Source organism: Entelurus aequoreus, linkage group LG09 (genome assembly GCF_033978785.1).
Source record: "Entelurus aequoreus isolate RoL-2023_Sb linkage group LG09, RoL_Eaeq_v1.1, whole genome shotgun sequence".
Lineage (NCBI taxonomy): Eukaryota > Metazoa > Chordata > Actinopteri > Syngnathiformes > Syngnathidae > Entelurus > Entelurus aequoreus.
In genome coordinates, this window is record NC_084739.1 from 12,839,539 (window position 1) to 12,866,458 (window position 26,920).

General features: G+C 39.5%; 1 protein-coding gene across 2 annotated transcripts in view; it reads left to right on the forward strand.

Annotated features, from left to right (window-relative positions):
* lzts2a (leucine zipper, putative tumor suppressor 2a) overlaps positions 1 to 26,920 on the forward strand; it is a 102,921-nt gene that overhangs the window by 65,460 nt on the left and 10,541 nt on the right. For both annotated transcript variants that reach the window (XM_062058078.1, XM_062058077.1), the window contains 3 exons: positions 21,703 to 22,320; positions 24,984 to 25,628; positions 25,697 to 25,819. In XM_062058078.1, the coding sequence (XP_061914062.1) occupies positions 21,736 to 22,320; positions 24,984 to 25,628; positions 25,697 to 25,819 (1,353 nt within the window). In that variant the 5' untranslated portion in view covers positions 21,703 to 21,735. The remainder of the gene's footprint in view (positions 1 to 21,702; positions 22,321 to 24,983; positions 25,629 to 25,696; positions 25,820 to 26,920) is intronic.

Genomic DNA, 26,920 nt, shown 5'->3' on the forward strand with positions numbered 1-26,920 from the left:
TTTTGACCTCAGGGACCCAACTTTTTCACTATAGAGGAGCCTGTGGCTCACTCAAATATTAACACTGAATTAGTCATCTTTGTCTTGATGTTGATCGTGTTCAATAATTATATCCAGTGTTGGGACTAACGTGTTACTTTGTAACGCGTTACTGTAACGCTGTTAGTTTCGGCGGTAACTAGTAATCTAACGCGTTATTTTTTATATTCATTAACTCAGTTACCGTTACTACATGATGCGTTACTGCGTTATTTTACGTTATTTTTTATGTAGTATCGGCTAGAAACTGAAGATCTGAGTGTGTTTTATTGCAGCGCTCCGGTGGAAAAGAAGAGGCGCTTTGTGTGGGTGGGAGCTCTCATACCGTAGTCGAGGGGCGCAGGGGAGACGTATATGTACTAACAACCTTACCTTTACCCGGAAGAGGGTCTTTACAGCTGAGGGTGAATGACGAGCCCGGCGGTTTGTTGCAACTTTGTGACTTTATTGGACGCAGCCATCCACCAAGCTAGAGAACCTGCACGCACTCACTGTCGCCGCTCCCTCACTTCTCTCGCCCACTCACTCACTGACGTCACTCACCCACATGCTGTCATATTTTAAAGGGCCACACACACACACACACACACACATACGCTACTCTCATAACAACTAACATGACATCATGGTGAAGCCAGAAGTCGAGTGTCTTACCATTCTCACTACTTTTCTTTTGTCGAGCACAAAGAAAATAACATTTTAGTTAAATGTAAGTTGTGTCTTGGATCAAAGATCCTATCTACTTAAAGTTAAAGGCCTACTGAAAGCCACTACTACCGACCACGCAGTCTGATAGTTTATATATCAATGATGAAATCTTAACATTGCAACACATGCCAATACGGCTGGGTTAACTTATAAAGTGACATTTAAAATTTCCCGGGAAATATCCGGCTGAAACGTCGCGGTATGATGACGTATGCGCGTGACGAAGTCAGTTTAACGGAAGTTATGGTACCCCGTAGAATCCTATACAAAAAGCTCTGTTTTCATTTCATAATTCCACAGTATTCTGGACATCTTTTGCAATTTGTTTAATGAACAATGAAGGCTGCAAAGAAGACAGTTGTAGGTGGGATCGGTGTATTAGCAGCGAACTACAGCAACACAACCAGGAGGACTTTGTTGGAGAGCAGACGCGCTAGCCGCCGACCTCACCTTGACTTCCTACGTCTCCAGGCCGCCAAACGCATCAGGTGAAGTCCTTCGTCCTTCCGCCGATCGCTGGAACGCAAGTGAGCACGGGTGTCGATGAGCAGATGAGGGCTGGCTGGCGTAGGTGGAGAGCTAATGTTTTTAGCATAGCTCTGTGCGGTCCGGTTGCTAAGTTGCTAAGTTAGCTTCAATGGCGTCGTTAGCACAGCATTGTTAACCTTCGCCAGCCTGGAAAGCATTAACCGTGTATTTACATGTCCACGGTTTAATAGTATTGTTGATTTTCTATCCATCCTTCCAGTCAGGGGTTTATTTTTTTTGTTTCTATATGCAGTTAAAGCACGATGCTATCACGTTAGCTCGTAGCTAAAGCATTTCGCCGATGTATTGTCGTGGAGATAAAAGGCACTGAATGTCCATTTCGCGTTCTCGACTGTCATTTTCAAGAGGATATAGTATCCGAGGTGGTTTAAAATACAAATCCGTGATCCACAATAGAAAAAGGAGAAAGTGTGGAATCCAATGAGTCAGCTTGTACCTAAGTTACGGTCAGAGCGGAAAAAAAATATGTATTTCACTGCATTCTAGTCCGTCACTCTAACGTTCCTCGTCCACGAATCTTTCATCCTCGCTCAAACTAATGGGGTAATGGTCCGAATCGCTCTAGCTGCGTTGAAAACAATAGGAAAATATGAGGGAGTGAACAACTGACAACGTCATGCTACTTCCGGTAGGGGCAAGGTTTTTTTTTATCGGAGACCAAAAGTTGCGAACTTTATCGACGTTGTTCTATACTAAATCCTTTGAGCAAAAATATGGCAATATCGCAAAATGATCAAGTATGACACATAGAATGGATCTGCTATTCCCGTTTAAATAAAAACATTTCATTTCAGTAGGCCTTTGAAGTTAAAGTGCCATTATGTTGCAGCTATTTAAAATAGTTTTGGCAATTTGTTCTGGCCTGAAATAAATTGGCCCTTTGAAACATATCTTTGTCTTTGTGTGTTGTATGTAGACCACATTGTTTGTGTGTTGTATGTAGACCACATTTTTTGTGTGTTTTATGTAGACCACATTGTTTGTGTGTTGTATGTAGACCACATTGTTTGTGTGTTGTATGTAGACCACATTGTTTGTGTGTTGTATGTAGACCACATTGTTTGTGTGTTGTATGTAGACCACATTGTTTGTGTGTTGTATGTAGACCACATTGCTTAGCAGAGTTCAGTGATGCAAATGCATGTCAAGTCGATCAACAGATTGTATTATTCTCCAGTGCAATAACAGTACTGAAATGAAGGCTAAAAGGGCATTAATGGGAGCCTTAAAAAAAAGGGGGGGGGGGAAATAAGTAACTAAATGGTTACTTTTCACAGTAACGCATTACTTTTTGGTGTAAGTAACTGAGTTAGTAACTGAGTTACTTTTGAAATAAAGTAACTAGTAATTGTAACTAGTTACTGGTTTTCAGTAACTAACCCAACACTGATTATATCGAAGCTACTTACAGTTTACAACCTTTTAAAATGATATGAAACGACTTGTTAATCACAAAGATTGTTATCAAGGTTTAGGTCAGGGAGATTAGAAAAATAAATACTAATCAAATATACTGAAGGGAAGAAGGGATTCATAAAAACTTAAAAACTGATGAAAAAATAGATTTACAAAAAAATAAGCAGTGCTAAAATCAATAAATTCTCACTATATTAATAATAAATCATTCTAATATGTATGTTTCTTAGATAAACTGTTGAAGTGCAAATTAAAATACAGTTTCACCACTTAAATCATAATTTTGGCGCTAAAGAAACTCCTATGACTTTAGCTCTAGTCGTTACTGCCGCAAATGGTAAAAAGTATACCACAACTGAGTGCCGCTGTGGCCCATATGAACCACAGCTGAGAAACCTCTAGGGAACGTTCGCAGCCCAACAATGTGCCCTGGCCCTATGGTTAAGAAATACTTTTGTAGCCGACCGGCACCGTGCGGCTCTGTAAATCCTGAACAGTCTCATGCTAGATTACAGAGAGACAGCGTGTAACTCGTCAATAATTAAAAAAGAAGAAAAATGTGACATTGTGCAAACAAACTACATAAACACAGTTTATGTTCCATTGTACCACAGAAGTGACTATTTTCTGTTGACCAATCAATGGACAACGGCGTGTTTAGCTCCACCTAGCATTAGTCAATGGAATGTGGGAGTCTATTAAGTAAAAGGACAAACAAATGAGTACTATACCAAACCGAAATATGCTACTTAATTGAAACAAGGCTCAAAAGCCTATGGAGCAAACATTCCTGAAACTGCCCAACAGGGATGGGCCTAAAATCTATATGGATATATATTGCAGCCCCCTGTGGGACAATGTACATGACGATATATTATTTGGCATGTAGATAACAAATGGCATGTAGGCCGCACAGTCAGCAGATCTGGGTTCAATTCTTCGTTTGGACACGTTTGTGTGGTGTTTGCATGTTCTCCCTGCGTGTGCGTGGGTTTTACCCGGGTACCCAGGCTTCCTTCCACATTCCAAAAATATGTATGTTAGATTAATTTCAGACTCAAATTGTCAATAGGTGTGAATGTGAGTGTGAATGATTGTCAATAGGTGTGAATGTGAGTGTGAATGATTGTCAATAGGTGTGAATGTGAGTGTGAATGATTGTTTGTCTATATGAGCCTGTCGCCCTCTTACCTGCGACCCTAATGAACAGAAGCGGTATAGAAAATAGATGGATTGATTAATGATAATAGAACCATTTCAAAACGGGTTACAAAGGCTTCTAATTTGACTGCTGACATATGTGGTAACATAATGCGTAATTTACGGTTGCATTATTTTGTGAAATGATCTACTTGCTGGTCAATGGATGTTCTCATTCATCCAGGTCATTGTATTTCCATTGAATTGATCGCAACGGGACTGTTTGTCTTAAAAAAATGTTTTGCCTCTCATCCAAGTAGGCTTCATCAGTTCATGCTCACAGACTTTGATTGGTCACTCTAGACTTAGACTTAGATTGGTCAGTCTAGTCTTAGACTTAGATTTGTCAGTCTATTCTTAGACCTAGATTGGTCAATCTAGTCTTGGATTTAGATTGGTCAATCTAGTCTTACATTTAGATTGGTCAAGTCTAGTCTTAGACTTAGATTGGTCAAATCTAGTCTAGACGCTGGTGCCGAAACCCCAAATAATTATACTCAAACACCAGGTCTACTTGATAATTTACTGTTAATGTCTGGTTTACTACCTGCTGTAACATGGTTTTATTTACACTTCTGTTAAAACGCAATAAGCACTTATTTTTCTGTTTTTTAGATACTTTACTTACTTTATTAGTTTTGGATGATCCTACAAAATTAGGTATTGATTCAATACCAAGTAGTTACAGGGGAAGTATTGGTCATACCAATGCTGATACTAATACTTAAAATTGTCAAGATCGATTGATTACATTTTTGATCAGAACTATAATCAGATAAAAACACAGAATGGTGGTGTAACAATAAAAATGTAATATTTAAATTATTTCTCACTGTTGGTCTTGATTTAAATTCTCTGGTTTTTGCCCTTAAAGTCTTCCTGTGTCCATTGACTTATTTACAGAGTTTGCAAACAATAACAAAAACGACGACAAAATATGTTTGATGATAAGAAAATATAAATTTAACCACTGTAGTATCTATAATATACTGATACTCTACTTTGTATCGTTTGTGTCGACATTTGTATCGACCTGCCCACCTACTGTAAGTTTCCTTCAAGAGCTCTAGCTTGTAGGCAGCATATCCTCCTGCAGTGTGTAGTGTAGCATGTTTAGCTATGCCTCATCTTCCAGGGATGATACTTGTAAGAAACATTGTTTAATTGCTGACTTAGTGTCTTTGCACTGTGTAAGAACGTTAGCTACTAGCATGAATGCTCAAGTGCCTCGAGGACCAAATCGTGCGGGAGACAGCTAGAATGTGTCGTCAACATGCATTATCACGTATGAAAAATAGTAATAAAAGCTCTATCGTTGGCCAAGTTTATATCATTTATATCGTCTATATTGCGCAACCCTACTGTCTGGTTATCTTGTTGCATTTTCAAATGAAATACTAGGTTGTACACAAGAAAAACTACATTAATTCCTGGTATGTTTTTTTCACTTCTAGTCTCTCTTAAACCGTAATGTGCTAAACATCACAGACTACAAATATTTTTACATGATTTCTGATTAGTTTTAGCCAGATTTGAGAAATGTTACAGAGAACAAGGAAATAGGATAAAATTGCTATTGTATAAAAAGGGGTAAGATTAAATATGCTCAGCTTCTTCCTACTCCTTTTCGGACGTGCTGTAATGAAGCAACTGGAAATAGGTGATAAATTACATTGTATTGGTGTAGCCCACCTACCGCCCGAATGCAACTGAGATAGGCTCCAGCGACCCCGTAAGGGACAAGCGGTAGAAAATGGATGGCTGGATGTATGCATGTTCGAAATAAACTGAAACTGAACTGAACTGAACTGAACAGGAATGTCGATCAACATATTTTCTCATGGTCGTGTATGTTACACATTACCTAGTGTAGTTCTGGCGGTGGAGTCACTCACTTGCCCCAGCTTCATAATCTCCAATGAGCTTGTCAAGTCTTGACAAAACTATTTCTCTCCTTTTGCCTATCTCATTTCTACTCATGCATGAACAATGTGGGCCTCTGCTTCCATGGCAATGTTGCAAACAGAGAGAAAAGTCCAGAACCAGCACCAAGTTGGGAGGAAAAAAAGATCTGTGTCTGTTGCCAATTACTACCGGTAAACTCTCTTTACAGACCTTATTCCTCTGTTTCATCGCACAGAGGCCGCTTAATCAAGTCTCAGCAAAGCCTAGCCGCCTGGACGCTTGATCTCTCACAGCTTTTGTTCAAAGTTGCAATCAAGCATGTTCCTTTGCCAAACTGGACAAAAAAGAGCTTTGGCACCCATGGCGGCGTTTTTTTTTGTTTTTTTTTTTGCAATCCCAAACAGGCCCACGGCTCAGAGCGAGAGGCCATGTGGGGGAAGGTGACAGTGTGCAGCCTCTCAGACAAGACAGTCGCTCTGTTGGAATGGCGCAACAATATAACCTCAAGTCTTATTGGCAGGACTTGAAAAGACTCCCCTCGTTGTGCGGCGCGAGGGCTCTCGCTCGATGGCAGCTTCATTGCAAGCATGCGATGGCAAACAAATGCAAGTGTGATGAGGTGGGGAGTGATTGGCTCGCTGTGGTATTGTGAGTGTTAACGGGCCTTTTGCCTGCACTAGTGCATCATTCTTTGTTTGTGTGACTCACCTACTAGCCTGTTGACTTGTTCTCACGATTAATGGCCACCACCCAGGCTGTAAAAAGTGGCCTATTTCCTCCCATTTCAATGGCCAGCTCTCAACTTCTTGCCACATTCTTTCAGTGCCATGCTTAATAGCCCTGGTGCCTAGCAAAGCTCTCTGATTAAAGACTAAACATTATACATGGTTCGGTATACCGGTATTAGTATAGTACCTCGATACTAATTAATTATATTCGGTACTATACCGCCTCTGAAAGGTACCGGTCCCCCACCCGTCGTGTCAGGAAGAGATGCTTTAATACATGGCTAGCTAACTAGCGGCTTATGTCTGTCCGTAGACAGCAGCGTTGCAACTACTTCAATATCACTAATCCTTGTCTCCATGGAGACAAGTATAGTACGATTATTTCAAGTACCAACTCTACAAGCTTTACTTCATAACCGCAATACATCGGAGCTTGATAATCATAATGGATGGACGAAAACTTGACTATAATTGACGAAGTCAAGACAAGATTTAAGTATGTCCAATCACCATTTAGGCGACAATCTTATCTTCCATTCGTCTATCCATCCATTTTCCAATGCTTGTCCCTTTCTTTGAACACACTAATTAATGCGAATGAAGGGCTTACTTAATCAACAGCCATACATGTCACACTAAGGGTGGCCATATGAGCAACGCCAACACTGTCATAAACATGTGCCATATAGTGAAACCACACTAAACAACGATGACAGACACATTTTGGGAGAATATTTTCAATGCAACACAACCTAAACACTACAGAACAAATTCCCAGAATTCCCTGCAGCACCAACTCTTCCGAACGCTACAATATAAACAAACGGCATTGGTGGATATACACCTAACATCCACTGTGATGATACCAAGTACTGGAGCGTATCTAGTCTATACTACTATGATTACATAGATATTTTTTAGTGTTGCTAATCAATTTAAGCTTGATAATTATAATGGATTAAAGAAATCTTGACTATAGTTGACAAAGTCCAGACAAGATTTCAGTATGTCCAATGGTTAATGAACCATTTAGGCGACAATCTTATCTTCCATTCATCTATCCATCCATTTTCCAATGCTTGTCCCTTTCTTTGAACACACTAATTAATGCGAATGAAGGGCGTACTTAATCAACAGCCATACATGTCACACTAAGGGTGGCCATATGAGCAACGCCAACACTGTCATAAACATGTGCCATATAGTGAAACCACACTAAACAACGATGACAGACACATTTTGGGAGAATATTTTCAATGCAACACAACCTAAACACTACAGAACAAATTCCCAGAATTCCCTGCAGCACCAACTCTTCCGAACGCTACAATATAAACAAACGGCATTGGTGGATATACACCTAACATCCACTGTGATGATACCAAGTACTGGAGCGTATCTAGTCTATACTACTATGATTACATAGATATTTTTTAGTGTTGCTAATCAATTTAAGCTTGATAATCATAATGGATTAAAGAAATCTTGACTATAGTTGACAAAGTCCAGACAAGATTTCAGTATGTCCAATGGTTAATGAACCATTTAGGCGACAATCTTATCTTCCATTCATCTATCCATCCATTTTCCAATGCTTGTCCTTTTCTTTGAACACACTAATTAATGCGAATGAAGGGCGTACTTAATCAACAGCCATACATGTCACACTAAGGGTGGCCATATGAGCAACGCCAACACTGTCATAAACATGTGCCATATAGTGAAACCACACTAAACAACGATGACAGACACATTTTGGGAGAATATTTTCAATGCAACACAACCTAAACACTACAGAACAAATTCCCAGAATTCCCTGCAGCACCAACTCTTCCGAACGCTACAATATAAACAAACGGCATTGGTGGATATACACCTAACATCCACTGTGATGATACCAAGTACTGGAGCGTATCTAGTCTATACTACTATGATTACATAGATATTTTTTAGCATCACAAAATCTACTTTCGTTTTTTTTAAATTTATATTATGTTTATAAACTCAGAAAATATGTCCCTGGACACATGAGGACTTTGAATATGACCAATGTATGATCCTGTAACTACTTGGTATCGGATTGATACCCAAATTTGTGGTATCATCCAAAACTAATGTAAAGTATCTAACAACTGAAGAATAAGTGATTATTACATTTGAACACAAGTGTAAATAGAACATGTTGAAACAGAAAGTAAGCAGATATTAACAGTAAATGAACAAGTAGATACATAATTCATTTTCTACCACTTGTCTTGTCCTTAATAATTTTAACAAAAATAATAGGATGATAAATGACACAATATGTTACTGCATACGTCAGCAGCTAAATTAGGACCCTTTGTTTGTTTACTTACTACTAAAAGACAAGTTGTCTTGTATGTTCACTATTTTATTTAAGGACAAACTTGCAATAAGAAACATATGTTTAATGTACCGTAAGATTTGTTTTAAAAATAAAGCTAATAATGACATTTTTGTGGTCCCCTTTATTCAGAAAAGTACCGAAATATTTTGGTACCGGTACCACAATATTGGTATCGGGACAACACTAATACATACTTTCCCCCCAAAGAATGTCTCTTAATATTGCTCCCATACATATGAGCCCGTCATTGATTTGACAATATCCTACTTCCCACCTGTCGCTCTCTGCGTGCTGGCTTTGCTCACAGTTAGTCATGCTGTGTGTATTGCTCCTACAGAAGCAGATTTAATTTTTAACCGCCTTGGTGAGCGAGCGTCGGAGTCCTCCGTTTGAGGTTTTTCTTTTATTGCATAAAATTAATCACCACTCCAGCAACTGACAAAAGTAAGAGGTGTCCTAAAGAGATGAATAGTGGGGTCAGCTTGCCTCAGTACAATTTTTGGAACAGTACAAGCCTAATCTGGCCTGTGTTCCTAGTGCTTGGGTGTACATCATAGCAGCGTGACACAATGTGACCCGCCGATGAATGAACAAAGAGGACCGTTACACAGTACGTCAACAATGGAGGTGATCCAGTATTTTGGCATGCCTGTTTATCATAAGCAGAAGACCATTCCCACATTGTATGACACACATTTGTTATTTTGCTACCATTCACAACTTTTTGACAATGGAAACACACAATTATTGTGATGCTGTAATGAACTCAAACAGGCTGTAGCGCTTTACTTTCTGGTCTGATTTTGTTAATACCTTTGATGCATCTTTTTCCAACTCATTGCTCTCTTGATTGTTTTCATTGGTAAAACCATGAAGTACCAGCCGCAATTCCAAGATAATTAATTAGTGATGTGCATTGTTGCTCGGGCTGCACAATTAGTTGAATGTTATTTACGATCAGTCGCCTCGTTTCACCTGTTTGACTACCGTAGAGTTTAACGGCCTGTGTTAAAGACCGCACTGCTGTTATGAGAAGGCGACTTGTGTGCTTAACTGCTAGCCATCGTAGGACTGGGCAGCTATATGATCGTGATTGTTGATCGCGATTAATTTAAGTTCGATCACGGTGTTCAGCTGTTAGCATATTTCCCCCGATCAAACATGGTGGAAATTTCTGTTACAAGTTACCGCAGTAGTAAACAGTAGGGAAGCAACGATGCTTGGTATAATCCTGCATGGAACAATCCACCTTTACTGACCGTGATCCTGTGTGTGAATGTGTGTGTGTTTGTGTACGTTTGCGTGTGTTGGTGTGAAAGTGTGAGCGACCATCTCGTTCCACCGTCACGAAAGTCAGGCTCGTCGCAATGTAATTAATGTTCGATTGGCGTTGTTCCTCTTCCCCTTACACAGCTGGAAAGTACACCCTAGAACAGGGGTGTCAAACTCATTTTAGATGGGGGGCCACATGGAGAAAAATCTACTCCCAAGTGGGCCGGACCGGTAAAATCACGGCACGATAACTTAAAAATAAAGACAACTTCAGTGAACAATGGGAGACCGGGCTTTCTGCTCCGCTGCTCCCAGTCTGTGGAACGCTCTCCCTGACCACCTGAGGGCACCACAGACTGTGGATGCTTTTAAAAAAGGCTTAAAAACCCTTCTTTTTAAAAAAGCCTTTTTTTTTTTTTTTTAGATATATGCATACTAGTTTTAGCTATTTGGCTGTTCTAGTTTTTATTTATTTTTTATTATGTTTTTATTTTTTGTAATTTATTTATTTATTTTATTTTATTTTTTAAATACACTGTAGCACTTTGAGGTTGTTTACTCAATGTAAAGTGCTTTTTACAAATAAAATCTATTATTATTATTATTATTATTAAAAAAATAATATAAAAATTAAATTACAGGATGTTATTTATGTAGTTTGCTTACATCGTGTGGTATATTTTTTTATATTTTTTTACATATGTAGCATAATCTAGAAAGACACAAATAATTGCTATTGTGACATCTAGTGGACACAATTAAAACAGCAGTTTCTTTCATTCAAAAATTTCGGCTAATTTTTATACTTAGTAAACTCATCCCACGGGCCGGATAAAACCTGTTCACGGGCCTGATCCGGCCCACGGGCCTTACGTTTGACACCCCTGCCCTAGAAGAACAAAATAAAGCAATATGACTAACACTAGCATAGATGTTGAAACACAACATTGAAAAGGAGCAGCGACTTTCGTGACACACTTTACTTTCACTATCTGCTGCAGCTCACCAGTAATCCTGCCCTGAATGCGGACTTGCAGGCACGCCGAGAACGTCTATGTGACTGTATTGGTCCTGACTGGGAGAATCAACACACCCACTAATATAATCATAAAAAGCCATTTTTATATTTAAACATTTTTTAATCAGACTTTTTGTTTATGTGTATGCAAAGATTCAACTCCTCTGATATAACATGTAATTAAAAACTCTGCAGACACTTTTTTTTCAAATCATTTTTGAGGTTGTGGATGAAAAACATTTTCTTCCTGAAATAATTATTGTACTTGATGTATGTGTTGGTACGCATTATTTTACAGTACCTCAAATTCAAACTGCACTTTAAAGTATTTTCATTCAATATAAGATGCAGAGAAGCACTGATGTACTGTATACAAGTAAATAAAGAACACAAATAATAATAATTAATCATTTGAAAGTGTTATGTTAAAGTAAATGTTAACTTGAAATATAAGTCTTATAGTATTCACTACTCCAATTATAATTTGTTTACTGCAGAATGTTTGTGAAGACAAGCAAAAAAAACCAAATAACTTTTAGAGGAAAAAAAGTTGTTCTCTTTACCCCCACAAAACGTACCGAAAAAGAAGCAAAAGCGTTACCCTAAAACCAGGTACGAACCGTAGCTTGGGTTACCTGTACTGTTGCACTTCTAGTAAGCACAATCACATACAGTATATGAACAAAATAACAGTTGTTAGCTGTTAGCATATATTACCGCAATCAAACATGGTGAAAATGTCTGTTACAAGATACTGCAGTAGTAAACAGTAGGTATGCGGTACTCGGTATAATCCTGCACGGGACAATCCGCTTTAATAAAAAAAAATTTTTTTTTAAATTAATCGAGATGTGGATAACATGAAAAAATTAATTGTGATCATCTTTTTTGCCATATCGAATAAAAACGGTTTCATTGTAGTGGCCAACAGCCACTTGTTCTGACCCGTTGTTGTTATTTTCCTGTCTTGTTACAACAACGTGGTGTAGTCTTCCCTTTCCCCCATAGCATTATTTTGAAGGGGTAAACTGCCTGGCAATACTTATGTGGGTAAAGCTAAGAAAAGCTGGTGCTCTGTGGAAAATCGGCCTCATTCTTCTTTCAGAAAGTAGCCGAATAGTTCTGATAAACATATGACTGTACATCATTTTACTGCACTTATGATACATGTATGGTAATAGTAGTATGTGATAGGGTTGTCTCAATACCAATAATTTAGTACCGGTACCAAAATGTATATCGATACTTTTCCAAATAAAGGCAACTACGAAAAATCTCAATATTGGCTTTATTTTAACATAATATCTTACACTATATTAAACACTCAAAGTCAAAGAACAATTTTACAAGGTTAAAATATAAATTAAAAGGCATTGAAATGGCATCGACCCTGATGGGAACGTCTTCCCTGTGCTCCTCGACTACAGTCTGCACCGGACCGAACAGCAGGACAGGTGTAAGTAACAACTACATTATTACCTGTCACTTTTTATAACTCCTTGTGCATATCGGAATGCTTATTCTTTAAATGTTTACCTAATTTCAAAGCAAAGGTGGTAAAACCAATCGCCACATTTGGCGAGGCGTGTTTAAAAGCAGCTGTTGTGAGAGTAGCGTATGTGTGTGTGTGGCCCTTTAAGAATGGCAGTATGTGGGATGAGTGGCGTGAGTAAGTGAGTGGGCAAGTGAGGAGAGGTAGCGCTAGCATGTGCAGGAGTGTCAATAGCATGGTGGATGTTCGGTTGTGCCCTGTGGAAATTATAAATAAAGTGACCAAGTTGTAACTAATAGTGCTTTACGGACCCACTGTGAAGTGAAAGGTCTCCCCTGCTCTCTTTGACCACGGTCTGGGAGCCGACAAGCAGGAAAGGTGTAAAACAGTACTTGCAACGCAGTGCCTACCTATTTAAAGCTTCACCTTTATTGTTAGTTTTGAAGCCCTAATACTCCATATTGCACTTCACGCACCCTCTTCATTAACCAGTAGAATTTTAGTTTTTTGCCATTTTTCCTCTCCAAGATGTTATTACTTGTATGCACTTTGTGTGTGCGTTTGGACACACTCAACATCATGTAGTCACCGCCGCAAAGCCGGTACTTTAAAAGGTGGTACAGTACCAATTTCAATTGATTAGTACCGCGATACTTTACTAGGACCGGTATACCGTACAACCCTAGTACGTGATACGATATCCAAATGAGTTTGACTAATCAGTTGGTTGAAGTACAACGTTTTAGTGTTTTCTGATTTATACTCTATGGCTACATCTAAAAATGACCTACCGTCTGTACTGCAGTAATAGAAAATAGCAGATGTGTGGAAAGAGATAAGAAAATCCAAAATTAGGCAATGGGTACCATATTTGTAATTATGTCTCCATTCACAATTGATTCCCCTGCTGGGGCATCATAAGATGTCTGTGTGCTTGCCAAGTAATCACCAAACAGGATTAGTCATTAGCCCTGCTTTTCCCCAAGGCCTCTGTGGAGTTTCTCTTTAGACAACCAGGTACTGGAATTCCTCTGAACCCCATACTCCCTCCCTTTCCTTCATCATGACTTCCACCTAGCCTGCCTTTTGTCTCCTCGTCCCTGAAACCCTCGTCTTTTTCTTCCGCCGTCCCGCCGAGACCCCGGAGCAACCCCGACTTGCAGGTTGCGTATGATTGCAAGGGGTGATGTCTTGCTGCGGAATAATGCGCTTCCTCTCTTGGGACTAGGCTGGCGGTATTAACAGGTTTATAAAAATGGGATTATTTCCCCGTCACGGACCGTGTTTGTGTGTCTGGTTAGAATGCTACCTGGGAATGTCTTTCTTTTCTGTCGTCATCCTGGGCCAGTTGGTAGCATGTGGAGGGTGAACTCCAACCACTTTTACTCTCCGTCTAAGGCTTAAGTAAGCCTGCCTTTGAGCAATTCAGCATTGTTTAATAGTTTTAGAGTGTGAGGATGCGGTGGTAGGTGCCCCCAAGTTGACCCCCATGATAGCTGTCTGCGACACTGTTGGGAGTTTATTTTTAAACATCGACTCGAATGCCTTGCAGAAAGAGAGAGAACCATCTCATGAAAAACCATCAGGAACATTTTAGGCTCTTGAGATTTGTCTTTTCTATTTTTAGGATTGATGACAATGGTGTTTTTCTTTTCTATCTTGTACTGATACCAGAGGAGGATGTAACAAGGAGTTTGGCTCTCCAAGTATCAGAGAGGGAGGATTTAATCACTTCGACCAGTGAGCAACTTCAGAGGGGGAAATTAGCTTTCAGGATTTATTGCTAGAATGACTGGAACAAAACCAAACCCTTGGAGGTCACAGTGGTGGGAGGGCAGCTCACATCGACTCCTCAGGGGGTCACAGGGTTAGCACTCGGGAGGTCATACTTGACGTTCTCAGGGGATTGTTAATTCTATTATCCGTGCCCGAGAGATCCTCGTCAGGGAGCGAAGCAGTGGTTGGGATAAAGAGATAAAAGATAACAGGAGGTTGTGTGGCGTGATTATTTTGGCTATGAGAAGTGATCACATCACAAACATGTCCTTAATCGTTGTGGATAATGTGCCGTCACGAAACCAGCCTCTCCATCTACTCCTAAACATAAAAGAAATGAATGCCACAGTTGGCCAATCATTGACAAATAATAGCCGGATGGCGTGACTTCCACACAGTGGGCCAGCTTCCTGTAGTTATTCTAGTCCACGTATTTGTTCAATTGAAAACGATACAATCATGGAAAGTATTTTTTTGTTGTTGTTGTTTCAATGTCTGCATCCAGTGCATGGATAGTTCAAGATAAGTAAATAGGCACCTTTCCACTTTAAGCACTTTTTCAGAGCTGAAAAGATTAAACATACTTCAAAAATCTGGGAGTTAAAACTTTTGGGCTTTTGGAAGAATTACAAAAGGGGTCGGCAACCAAAAACGTTGAAAGAGACATATTGGACCAAAAATACAAAAAACTAATCTGTCTGGAGCCGCAAAAAATGATAAGCCGTATATAAGTCTTATAATGAAGGCAACACATGATGTACGTGTCGATTAGCTATAATAACCTACTATCAAAATGTCTATGTGTCACTGGCTGAAGCAAATCTTTGTTGACAGAAATGTTGAAATGTAATATTTATTCTACACTTTTTTACAACATTAGAAAACATTAGTAAATCAGAGGCTACTAAGAAGGTGAGATAACTCCTGGAAATGGCCGGCTTTTAATAGCCAAAGGTATATATGTGTGTGTCCAGTTAAAGGAAACGGCAGGCTGGTTTCTTTTAGAGGATTTATTACAATATTTGGCAAGCTAGGTAATGTTTGCTGTGGTCTGGAACAACATAGCACACAAAGAAGTATCTGAAATGCAGCCAATATTACATACAGATAATGTGTCATGACATGCAAAACTAAATTATATACAAAGAGGATAAAAGTAAAGGATGTTAAATGAACTCAAATATACCTATAAATGAGGCACAGTGATGCAATGTGTACATACAGCTAGCCTAAATAGCATGTTAGCATTGATTAACTTGCAGTCATGCACTGACCCAATATGCCTGATTAGCACTCCAAAAAGTCAATAACATCTACAAAGCGCACTTTTGTGCATTCACGCACAGCATAAAACATTTGGTGGACAAAATGAGACAAAGAAGGAGTGGAAGATTTTACATGTAAACAAACTTGCGTCACAGTCCACACTATATTGAGTTCAAGAACCGCCAAAATTAGTAGGACAAAACGATGTTCACCAAATACGCTCATCAGTGAAGCATACACACAAACATATTAAACAGTGGGCTTTCTAACAATTGGGAAGGTTTGTGTCATGTTTGTCCTCAAACAGTAAACATACTAAAACAAAAAAATTATTTTCCCCCCATCTTTTTCCATTTTCAATCCTTGTTTTAAAATGCTCCAGGGAGCCACTAGGGCGGCACTAAAGAGCCGCATGCGGCTCGAGAGCCACGGGTTGCTGACCCCCGCACTAGACACTGGTGGTTAGCTGTGTATAGGATAGGGTAGACTTGTATTTATCCCACAGTGAGGAAATTACGTTGTTGCAGTGCGGGTTTTTACATATAGTAACAGAAGTAAATTGTAATGAAAAACAATTTTAAAAAAAAATAATTACTACGTATTGCTCACTAAAATATAAAGATATAATAAATAATGCAACAAAACAAACATTAACATCTGTATTGCACACCATGGAAAAAACTTTTTTTTTAATGAATGTACAATTACATTATTTAGAATTAGTTCTGTTGTGTGGAAAGGATTGTCCATTGATGGTTATTCAGTACAAAAATAGAGTGCAACTTTTTGGCTGCAACCAACACAGGTGCTGTTGATTCAGTTTCAGCTATTTTGCTGTTTTAAGTCATAAGGCTCGGTATCATGGCCAATTTCCTAAATTGATTTGATTTCAATTCATGAGGCTCTACGATTTGATTTGATTCGATTCAATCTGCACTGAGATAATGTAAGTCTGTTACAAAATATAAATGTGCTTTATTTTTTTTCTTCAACACAATCAACTTTAGACAGTTTAAACTTAAATTGTAAACAAGACTGTCACAAAAGTGCAATTTTGAAATAAGAATAGAATAAGTGTAGGTGCACTTTAAATTGCAGCATCCCATCACTGCAAAATGCCATTAAATAGTGTCTCTTTAAGTGCAAAACAATAGTAAATATATGAGCTGTTTTTCTGATAACCTTTTATTTTTTTTAATATAATGTAACAGACAGTTATTTTTTTGTGAAGGCCAAACTTGACAGTGCTGTGTACTTGGAGATTTGTAAACACCACATTCTACAGAGGCACTATAGAGAGCCTACTGACCAACTGCACCTCTGTCTGGACTGGAGCCTGCAGTGCCTCAGGCTGGAAGTCTCTGCAGAGAGTGGTGAGGACGGCGGAAAAGATCGTAAGGACTCCTCTTCCTCCTATCCAGGAAATCTCAAAAAGCCGCTGCCTGACCAGGGTTTAGAAAATCTGCAGAGACTCCTCCCACCCCCACCAAGTACTGTTTTCACTGCTGGACTCTAGAAAGAGGTTTCGCAGCCTCCGTAGCAGAACCTTCAGGTTCTGTAACAGCTTCTTCCCTCAGGCCATAAGACTCTTGAAGTTGAACGCATCATAATAATACCCTCAATTCCCCCCGCCCAAAACGGATTAACTCGCTGGAATATAAAGACAATATAACATACATCCCTAAACGTGGATGCATATGAAAAAGTGCAATATATTTATCTGTACAGTAATCTATGTATTTATATCTGCACCTTATTGCTCTTTTATCCTGCACTACAACGAGCTAATGCAACGAAATGTCGTTCTTATCTGTACTGTAAAGTTCAAATTTGAATGACAATAAAAGGAAGTCTAAGTCTAAGTCTAAAAGAACACCCCGAGTTATGACTGCCGTCCTTCCTTCGTAGTGAGCTTGCACCATGTCAGTGGCAATCTTACAGGACTCTCAGTTACAAATATGATACTCAACCCCATTGGGTTGAGTTTTTTCTTGCCCCGATGTGGGATCTGAGCCGAGGAGGTTGTCGTGATTTGTGCAGCCCTTTAAGGCATTTGTGCTTAAGGGCTATATAAAAAACATTGAACTTTGATATATACAATTTACCGTTTCAGTCAGTTTTGGATCATAACGTAGTGTAGTTCACTTTCAGCACCTGAACGAGTCGCTAGAAGCCTGCGAGTGCGGGCGTAAATCTTTACCAAAAGAAGTTGTGATAGTCTCCACTCTCCAGTACTGTATCTCCATGGTCCGCAGATCAGGTGGTATAATGCACTCATTGCAAAATCTAGAACATTCAATCAATCAATGTTTATTTATATAGCCCTAAATCACAAGAACATTCTGTTCAGAACATCCAGAGACAGACTCTCCCATCTCTATAAACCATTACCCTTTCATAATCAACATTCCTTTACAAATTAGTATGAATTAATTCTATTTATATAGCGCTTTTTCAGAATTGTCTCAAAGCGCTTTCTTTACATTGGGAAACCCATACATTCAAGCTCTGTGGTGGTAACCTAGATTTATACCGGTGTGGATGGCACTGGGAGAAAGGTGGGTGAAGTGAAGTGTCATGCCCGAGGACACAAAGAGAGCAATTAGGATGCTGCAATCGAACCAGGAACTCTACCCGCTGAGCCACTCTGAACCAGTACTTAAGGAGTAAGTGATTGGACACATTTATTAATGTGGATATGAAAACTTTTGTACAATAGACTTGTGGCAGTCATATTCAAACTATTGAAGGAAATTCTGTTCAAGACCCTGCGGTTCAACCCCCTCAAACTAACATTAAAGCAATGAGTTACATCTCTTTACGTCCTAAACATTTTTGTAAGCTTTTTATCCATTTAAAAAATATAAGCACTCCTCTATGGTTGGAATGGCACATTTCATGCACTGCGTATCACCTGACAGATTTTCCAACTGAACCTGACTGATGATGTTCCATGATGCCATGATGGTGTTGGTCCTGGCAGACTTTGTGCACTTATATCTGCTGTGGATTATTCCGCTTGGCCAGACGGATTTAGGTTTGGCACGACAGACTGAGGATGCGTGTGCCCCAGCACCAGCACCCTCCATCCCCCCTCTCTCGCTGCTCACCCGGTCAGCCAACGCTGATAATACTATCTGCAAACAGAAGGACTTTAATCTGCTTCCACACTTGTTGTTGAAACCTCATGCAAGTTAGCATCATTCCATCACAACATTTGATCGTTGCATCAGTGACAAGATTTCCGAACCTGGTAACTTCAGACGGGGATATATTGTGGAAAATCACACAGCAGCTGTGGATGAGCTTGACTCATTGGCTCACTCTCCGTCTGTGTCGCTGCTGCTGAACCAAGACATTTTTTTCTCCTCCTGCCTCATTAATGGAATTGGCAATTAGCGTTTAATTCAAAATGAGCCCTTTGCCTAATGCATTTTAGCCATTACAGTTGGAATCAGTTATTAATTTGGTGTCTTTTTTTGTAAGGGTTGGATTATAATGAAAACTCAAAAAATCGTAGTTGGCTGGGCTCATCATGCAAAGTTGGCACGTCATATAATTTACCACAAAATTAGTGAGTCAGATTCTCTTGGATGACACACTGATCACATCACCAAAAATAAACCTTAATAATTGTAATATTTTTTAGAGATGTCCGATAATGGCTTTTTTGCCGATATCCGATATTCCGATATTGTCCAACTCTTAATTACCGATACCGATATATCCAGTCGTGGAATTAACACATTATTATGCCTAATTTTGTTGTGATGCCCTGCTGGATGCATTAAACAATGTAACAAGGTTTTCCAAAATAAGAGAACAACTTCAACTCAAGTTATGGAAAAAAGTGCCAACATGGCACTGCCATATTTATTATTGAAGTCACAGAGTGCATTATTTTTTTTAACATGCTCAAAACAGCAGCTTGGAATTTGGGACATGCTCTCCCTGAGAGAGCATTAGGAGGTTGAGGCGAGGCAAGGCAACTTTATTTGTATTGCGCTTTTCATACACAAGGCAGACTCAAAGTGCTTCACAGACAACAAAGTGAAATGAAAGAAAATAAAAGCAAAATTAAAATGCAGACAATAAAAATAAAAACAGTGCAGACGTTAAAAGTTAAAAGATTAAAAGATTTAGCTGAAAGCTAAGGTGAACATAAAAGTCTTCAGTCTAGTTTTAAAAGTAGTCAGAGTTGGGGAAAGTGACATCTTCAGGAAGTTTATTCCAGCTATTTGTTGCATAGTGACTGAATGATGTTGAGGTGGGCGGGGTAGGGGGTAGCGGGGGTGTATATTGTATATATATATTTTTATATATATATATATATATATATATATATATATAAAAAAAAAATATATATATATATATATATATATATATATATATATATATATATATATATATATATATATATATATATATATATATATATATATATATATATACACTACCGTTCAAAAGTTTGGGGTCACCCAAACAATTTTGTGGAATAGCCTTCATTTCTAAGAACAAGAATAGACTGTCGAGTTTCAAATGAAAGTTCTCTTTTTCTGGCCATTTTGAGCGTTTAATTGACCCCACAAATGTGATGCTCCAGAAACTCAATCTGCTCAAAGGAAGGTCAGTTTTGTAGCTTCTGTAACGAGCTAAACTGTTTTCAGATGTGTGAACATGATTGCACAAGGGTTTTGTAATCATCAATTAGCCTTCTGAGCCAATGAGCAAACACATTGTACCATTAGAACACTGGAGTGATAGTTGCTGGAAATGGGCCTCTATACACCTATGTAGATATTGCACCAAAAACCAGACATTTGCAGCTAGAATAGTCACTTACCACATTTGCAATGTATAGAGTGTATTTCTTTAAAGTTAAGACTAGTTTAAAGTTATCTTCATTGAAAAGTACAGTGCTTTTCCTTCAAAAATAAGGACATTTCAATGTGACCCCAAACTTTTGAACGGTAGTGTATATATATGTGTATGTATATATATATATATATATATATATATATATATATATATATATATATATATATATATATATATATATATATATGAGTTAGTGCTGCAAGGGGTTCTGGGTATTTGTTCTGTTGTGTTTATGTTGTGTTACGGTGCGGATGTTCTCCCGAAATGTGTTTGTCATTCTTGTTTGGTGTGGGTTCACAGTGTGGCGCATATTTGTAACAGTGTTAAAGTTGTTTATATGGCCACCCTCCGTGTGACCTGTATGGTTGTTGATCAAGTATGCCTTGCATTCAATTGTGAGTGACATTATGTGACTGGGCATGCACGCAAAGGCAGTGCCTTCAAGGTTTATTGGCGCTCTGTACTTCTTCCTACATCCGTGTACACTGCGGTGTTTTAAAAACTAATACATTTTACTTTTTGAAACCGATACCGATAATTTTGAAACCGATACCGATAATTTCCGATATTACATTTTAAAGCATTTATCGGCCGATAATATCGGCAGTCCGATATTATCGGACATCCCTAATATTTTTCAAGTACAACAAAACACAGCCACGGAGGAAAATAGTGCAAGGGGAAGTTTGAGAATTTTTCCCGTTGTTAAAAGTGCAAGCCCACTCCAGTCATGGATGTGGTGGTAGTTTGTATTGCATAAGAGTTGACAACGGTCACACTAGAGAAAACTAAAATTCTGCATTTTTAGAAGTGTTTTGCAAAACCATGACACTGGTAGGTCTGAATGTATTATAACTAGGGTATTGATTCTAATAATAGAGATAGGAGAGTCTGTCTCTGGATGTTTTGAACAGAATGTTCTAGATTTTGCAATGTGGGCATTATACCACCTGATCTGCGGACCATGGAGATACAAGGTGGTTTTCAAATTTGCACTTTCTTGGCCTGCTTAAAGCCTCGTAATGATATATGATGATTGGATGAAAACCTATCTGTATTAACTCAGTTTTCTGCTCTCTTTACTCAGATTGCGTGGTGTGGCTAACGCCGTCGAGGTGCCATGGCTCTCGTCCAGGCTTTTCCTGTTACTGACCACCCCAATCCCAGTCTCGACGCCCAGCCGTTACCATCTCAGTCAGCCCCTGCCTCCTGCAGCACGACCACAGCCATGGGTTCCGTAAGTAGTCTCATATCGGGCCGCACGTACCAAGAGAGGCACTGCCGAGCCGCCAGCGAGTTCACCGCCAAGGCTCGACGCTCCACGCCAGCTACCAGCTGCTTCCGGCTCCAGGACAACACACTTCGCAGCGGAAGCTCCTTGGAGCAACTTCTGGTGATCAACAACCAGGCGCAGCCCCAGGCAAAGATTCTACCTCCACCTCTGCCCACCAAGAAGCAGCCTCGGCCGGGAAACTCCACGGAAGGTGGAAGCTTAACAACCGCTGGTGCCACAGGCGGAGGAATTAATAAGAACTTAGGGTGTGTGACCAATGACATGGTAGTCGGGGACTGGAACGACAACCTGGTCGTGGCTACTGCAAGTCCCTACAGCGACTCAGAGGACCAAAAGGACAACAGGACTTTGAATGGGAACATTGGAGGACCTCCTCCAAAACTCATTCCAGTTTCTGGACAGTTAGAGAAGGCAAGTAAAGTCAATAATGCTTTTAGTTTCACTTTCAAACATTTCAGTGTTATCAGAATAACATAAACAAGGGCAATGACTAGGCATGTCATGGTTTTATGCTGCTGATTCTGACATCAATCATCAATGAGTGAGATCAGCTGATACTAATACACTCAAAGTTCGATATAACTCGGTCTTCGGAGTCCATAAAATCCGGATGGTGTTATTCCTGAACGCACGTTAAATATAACTTTTTTTAACGTTTTTTTTAAAATAATACAATAAAATGATCCCAATTTATGTGGTGAATACAGTCTAGGGCATAGCGGTTTAAGTCTGTGAGTTCCTGTCTTGTTGACGGTGAACAGTAGCGTGACTCTGGCTTTAAATTGTTAGAATCCTTCTCTGTGTTGTGCTTTGTTCTTGCTTGTATGTTGAGACTGCATAATCCTGTCTCGTCGCGTCAATGAGCCGCTTCAGAAACGATAACGAAAAGGTCTGTTTTCTTCTTGATGTAGACAGGCAGTTGTTGAGTTTTGAGTTGAGTTTGTGTTTATTTCGAACATGCATGCATACAACATGATACGTCCCAATGTCGAGTTTCTCTATTCAACATGTTCGAAAAGGAGTAGGAAGAAGCAGACCTTATTTAATCCTACCCCTTTTCCTTTACATAGCAGTTGCTAAAATTTTGTTCACTTCCTGTTCTCAATTCATTCCCAATATACTCCATAACTATTAACATAAAAATAAATAAATAATAATTAGTGAAGTAAGTTATATTTCATATGGTGAGATAAATAAGATTATCAAGAAAATGAATGGATGGATTAAATAAATTCAGAATGTCTATCATGGTTCTTCTTCTTTCTACTTTAACACTTTAAGTTTGAAGAGTTTCTTGGATTGATTGATTGAGACTTTTATTAGTAGGTTGCACAGTGAAGTACATATTCCGTACAATTGACCACTAAATGGTAACACTCGAATAAGTTTTTCAACTTGTTTAAGTCGGGGTCCACTTAAATTGATTCATGATACAGATATATACTATCAGTTAATATACTATCATCATAATACAGTCATCACACAAGATAATCACATTGAATTATTTACATTATTTACAATCAGGGGTGTGGGGGGGGGGGGTAGGATATGGACAGCAAGTAGTGGACATAGAGAGAGAGAGAAAGAGAGAGAGAGAGAGAGAGAGAGAGAGAGAGAGAGATCAGAAGGCATAAGAAAAAGTATCTGCATTTGATTGTTTACATTTAATTATTAGCAATCCGGGGAGGGTGTTAGTTTAGGGTTGTAGCTGCCTGGAGGTGAACTTTTATTGCGGTTTTGAAGGAGGATAGAGATGCCCTTTCTTTTATACCTGTTGGGAGCGCATTCCACATTGATGTGGCATAGAAAGAGAATGAGTTAAGACATTTGTTAGTTCGGAATCTGGGATTAACGTGGTTAGTGGATCATATTTGTACATTGTTTTATTTTTTGCTTAATCCATTCCATAATTTAATTCCACAGATTTACAAATGACGTACAAATGTTTTACATTACATTTTTCTCTAAGATTGTATTTCTCCTCTTTTGTTGAGAAGAATTGTTGTATACCAGTGGGTCGATACATTGTTGATAGTCGATAACTTGGTGAAAAACAACACGATTGACTCTGGTGGGGGGAAAAAAGCGTACGGAAATTTGTGGTCCATGGCACTTGTCAGCCGGGGGACTAGAAATAAATAGTGTCAACCAGATGGAATCAGCGTTTGTGATCGGCAATGAAGTGCATTAATCAGCAATGGCGATCACTGACTTTTCCACAAAAAATCCTCAAGTTCTGATCGGCACATTCCTATTATTGACCGTGTTTGTTTGCACACAAGCTGTGCTTTTAGTCATTTCTCAGAAAACTCAGGCCACATTCAAAACTTTTTAGAAATAATTTTCAACAGATGTATGTACCGGTATACAAAATGTGTTTACTACATTTATATATGTATTATCACCCCCTTTGATTTTTTTTCTGTTAAATTATTAGTTAAATTATGTTATTCAAATTTGATATTTAGCAGTCATCCCAATAAGTCCACACTATTATTCCATTTTCCGGTGTTTTTTCCAAATAGATGACGTTCTTCAGGCTTGTGATTGGCTGAACTTACCTTTACAGTGCGATTGTTATAGCACCGCTTTCTGCTTTGCATTCACTTGACAGCCTGTGCTTTTTATGTTGATATCATTGTTTTAGTCTACATGGAAATGTTTTAAATGCTAGGGTAGGGAAAATGTTAAAGCACACATCAGCAAAACATGACTTCAGACCTCTGACAATAATGACTATAAACCGTCATCATCAATTACAGCCTTGTAAGAGCTTCTCATTGAAAGACCAATGAAGCAATTATGCAGAAGCTGGCCTCCGGCAGCATGTTCTTGACATATTTATGACAGTTACCTCAGCTGTCTATTTGCTATTATTTCCATTCAACCATAAAAAAGGTCCATGACAAGGCCTGACAGAATCAAATGGATCATTTGAGAGCTACTAACCTTGCACGCTCTTGTTGATCAATGTCAGAGAGGATACGAAAATAGATGTGTGATGAGATTTGTACCCGCCTAGCACAGCTGAGCTTGTATTATCTGCCTACGCTATAATCATTTTCTTCTTTCAGAACATGGAGAAAGTGCTGATCCGTCCAACAGCGTTCAAGCCTGTCGTTCCCAAGAATCGCCATTCCGTGCATTACCTGTCTCCACGGCCAGGGGGCAGCAGTCTGTCAGAAAGCCAGGGCAGCCTCAACCTCCTCCTGCCCCTCTCAGCATCCGGCGGCGCCAACGGGCCCAGCGGCGCCGGCTCCGCTTCTGAAGAGAAGCGTGACTCCTACTGCGGGGGGCGCAACGCTCGAAGCAGCCAGTCCTGCTCCATGTCAGACTCCGGGAGGAACTCTCTCTCCAGCCTTCCCACTCACAGCAGCACAGGCTACAGTTTGGCCCCCAGTGAAGGCTCCAGTTCGGGCTCGGGCTCCGGGGGGCAGTTGGAGCCAGGGCAGGCTCTGGTTCGAAACATTTCAGGTGGAATCGGGGGACACGGTCACTCAGACAGTGGACGCTCATCATCCAGTAAGAGCACTGGGTCCGGGTCGCTAAGCGGGCGCGGGCAGCCCCTGTCCGACAGCGGCTCATGCGGCCACTCGTCTCCGCCAGCGGAGGCCTACGAGGTGGTGGTGAAGGACCTGGAGGAAAAGCTGAGGGAGCGCGACATGGAGCTTCAGCATCTGAGGGAAAACCTGGACGAGAACGAAGCTGCCATCTGCCAGGTGAGACCTAAAGAAATCGAACCGAAATGTGAAGAGAAAGAAATGACCTCCATGTTTTGTTGTGAAAGGTTTATGAGGAGAAGCAACGTCGCTGTGAGAGAGAGATGGAAGAGCTGAGACAAAATTGTGCCACCAAGATGAAGCATGCCTCCCAGAAGGCCCAGAGGGCTCAGCAAGTCTTACAGTTACAGGTAGTTTATTTGCTCTCAGCCTATAATCATTTGGATGTTTTTTTTATTTTATTTACAAACCCCGTTTCCATATGAGTTGGGAAATTGTGTTAGATGTAAATATAAACGGAATACAATGATTTGCAAAGCATTTTCAACCCATATTCAGTTGAATATGCTACAAAGACAACATATTTGATGTTCAAACAGCGGAGACTCCGGACTGTTGAACGACTGAAGCTCTACATAAAACAAGAATGGGAAAGAATTCCACTTTCAAAGCTTCAACAATTAGTTTCCTCAGTTCCCAATCGTTTATTGAGAGTTGTTAAAAGAAAAGGTGATGTAACACAGTGGTGAACATGCCCTTTCCCAACTACTTTGGCACGTGTTGCAGCCATGAAATTCTAAGTTTATTATTATTTGCAAAAAAAAAAAAGTTTATGAGTTTGAACATAAAATATGTTGTCTTTGTAGTGCATTCAATTGAATATGGGTTGAAAAGGATTTGCAAATCATTGTATTCCGTTTATATTTACATCTAACACAATTTCCCAACTCATGGAAACGCGGTTTGTACCTCACGGGAAACCTTGGGATACATTGATTATGGTTATGATTGTGTTTGTTTCATACATGTAAAACAAGTTGCATTAAGGAACATCTTGTGGTTACATCTTACACAATTCACCATATCTGAAAAGGTATCGGAAGAAGCAAACCTTATATTTAAAGGCCTACTGAAATGAATGTTTTTTATTTAAACGGGGATAGCAGATCTATTCTATGTGTCATACTTGATCATTTCGCGATATTGCCATATTTTTGATGAAAGGATTTAGTATAAAACAACGACGATAAAGATCGCAACTTTTGGTATCTGATAAAAAAAAGGCTTGCCCCTACCGGAAGTAGCGTGACGTAGTCAATTAAACATATCCACAAAGTTCCCTATTGTTTACCATGATGGCCGCCAGAAGTGAGAGAGATTCGGACCGAGAAAGCGACGATTTCCCCATTAATTTGAGCGAGGATGAAAGATTTGTGGATGAGGAAAATGCAAGTGAAGGACTAGTGGGGAGTGGAAGCAATTCAGATAGGGAAGATGCTGTGAGAGCCGGG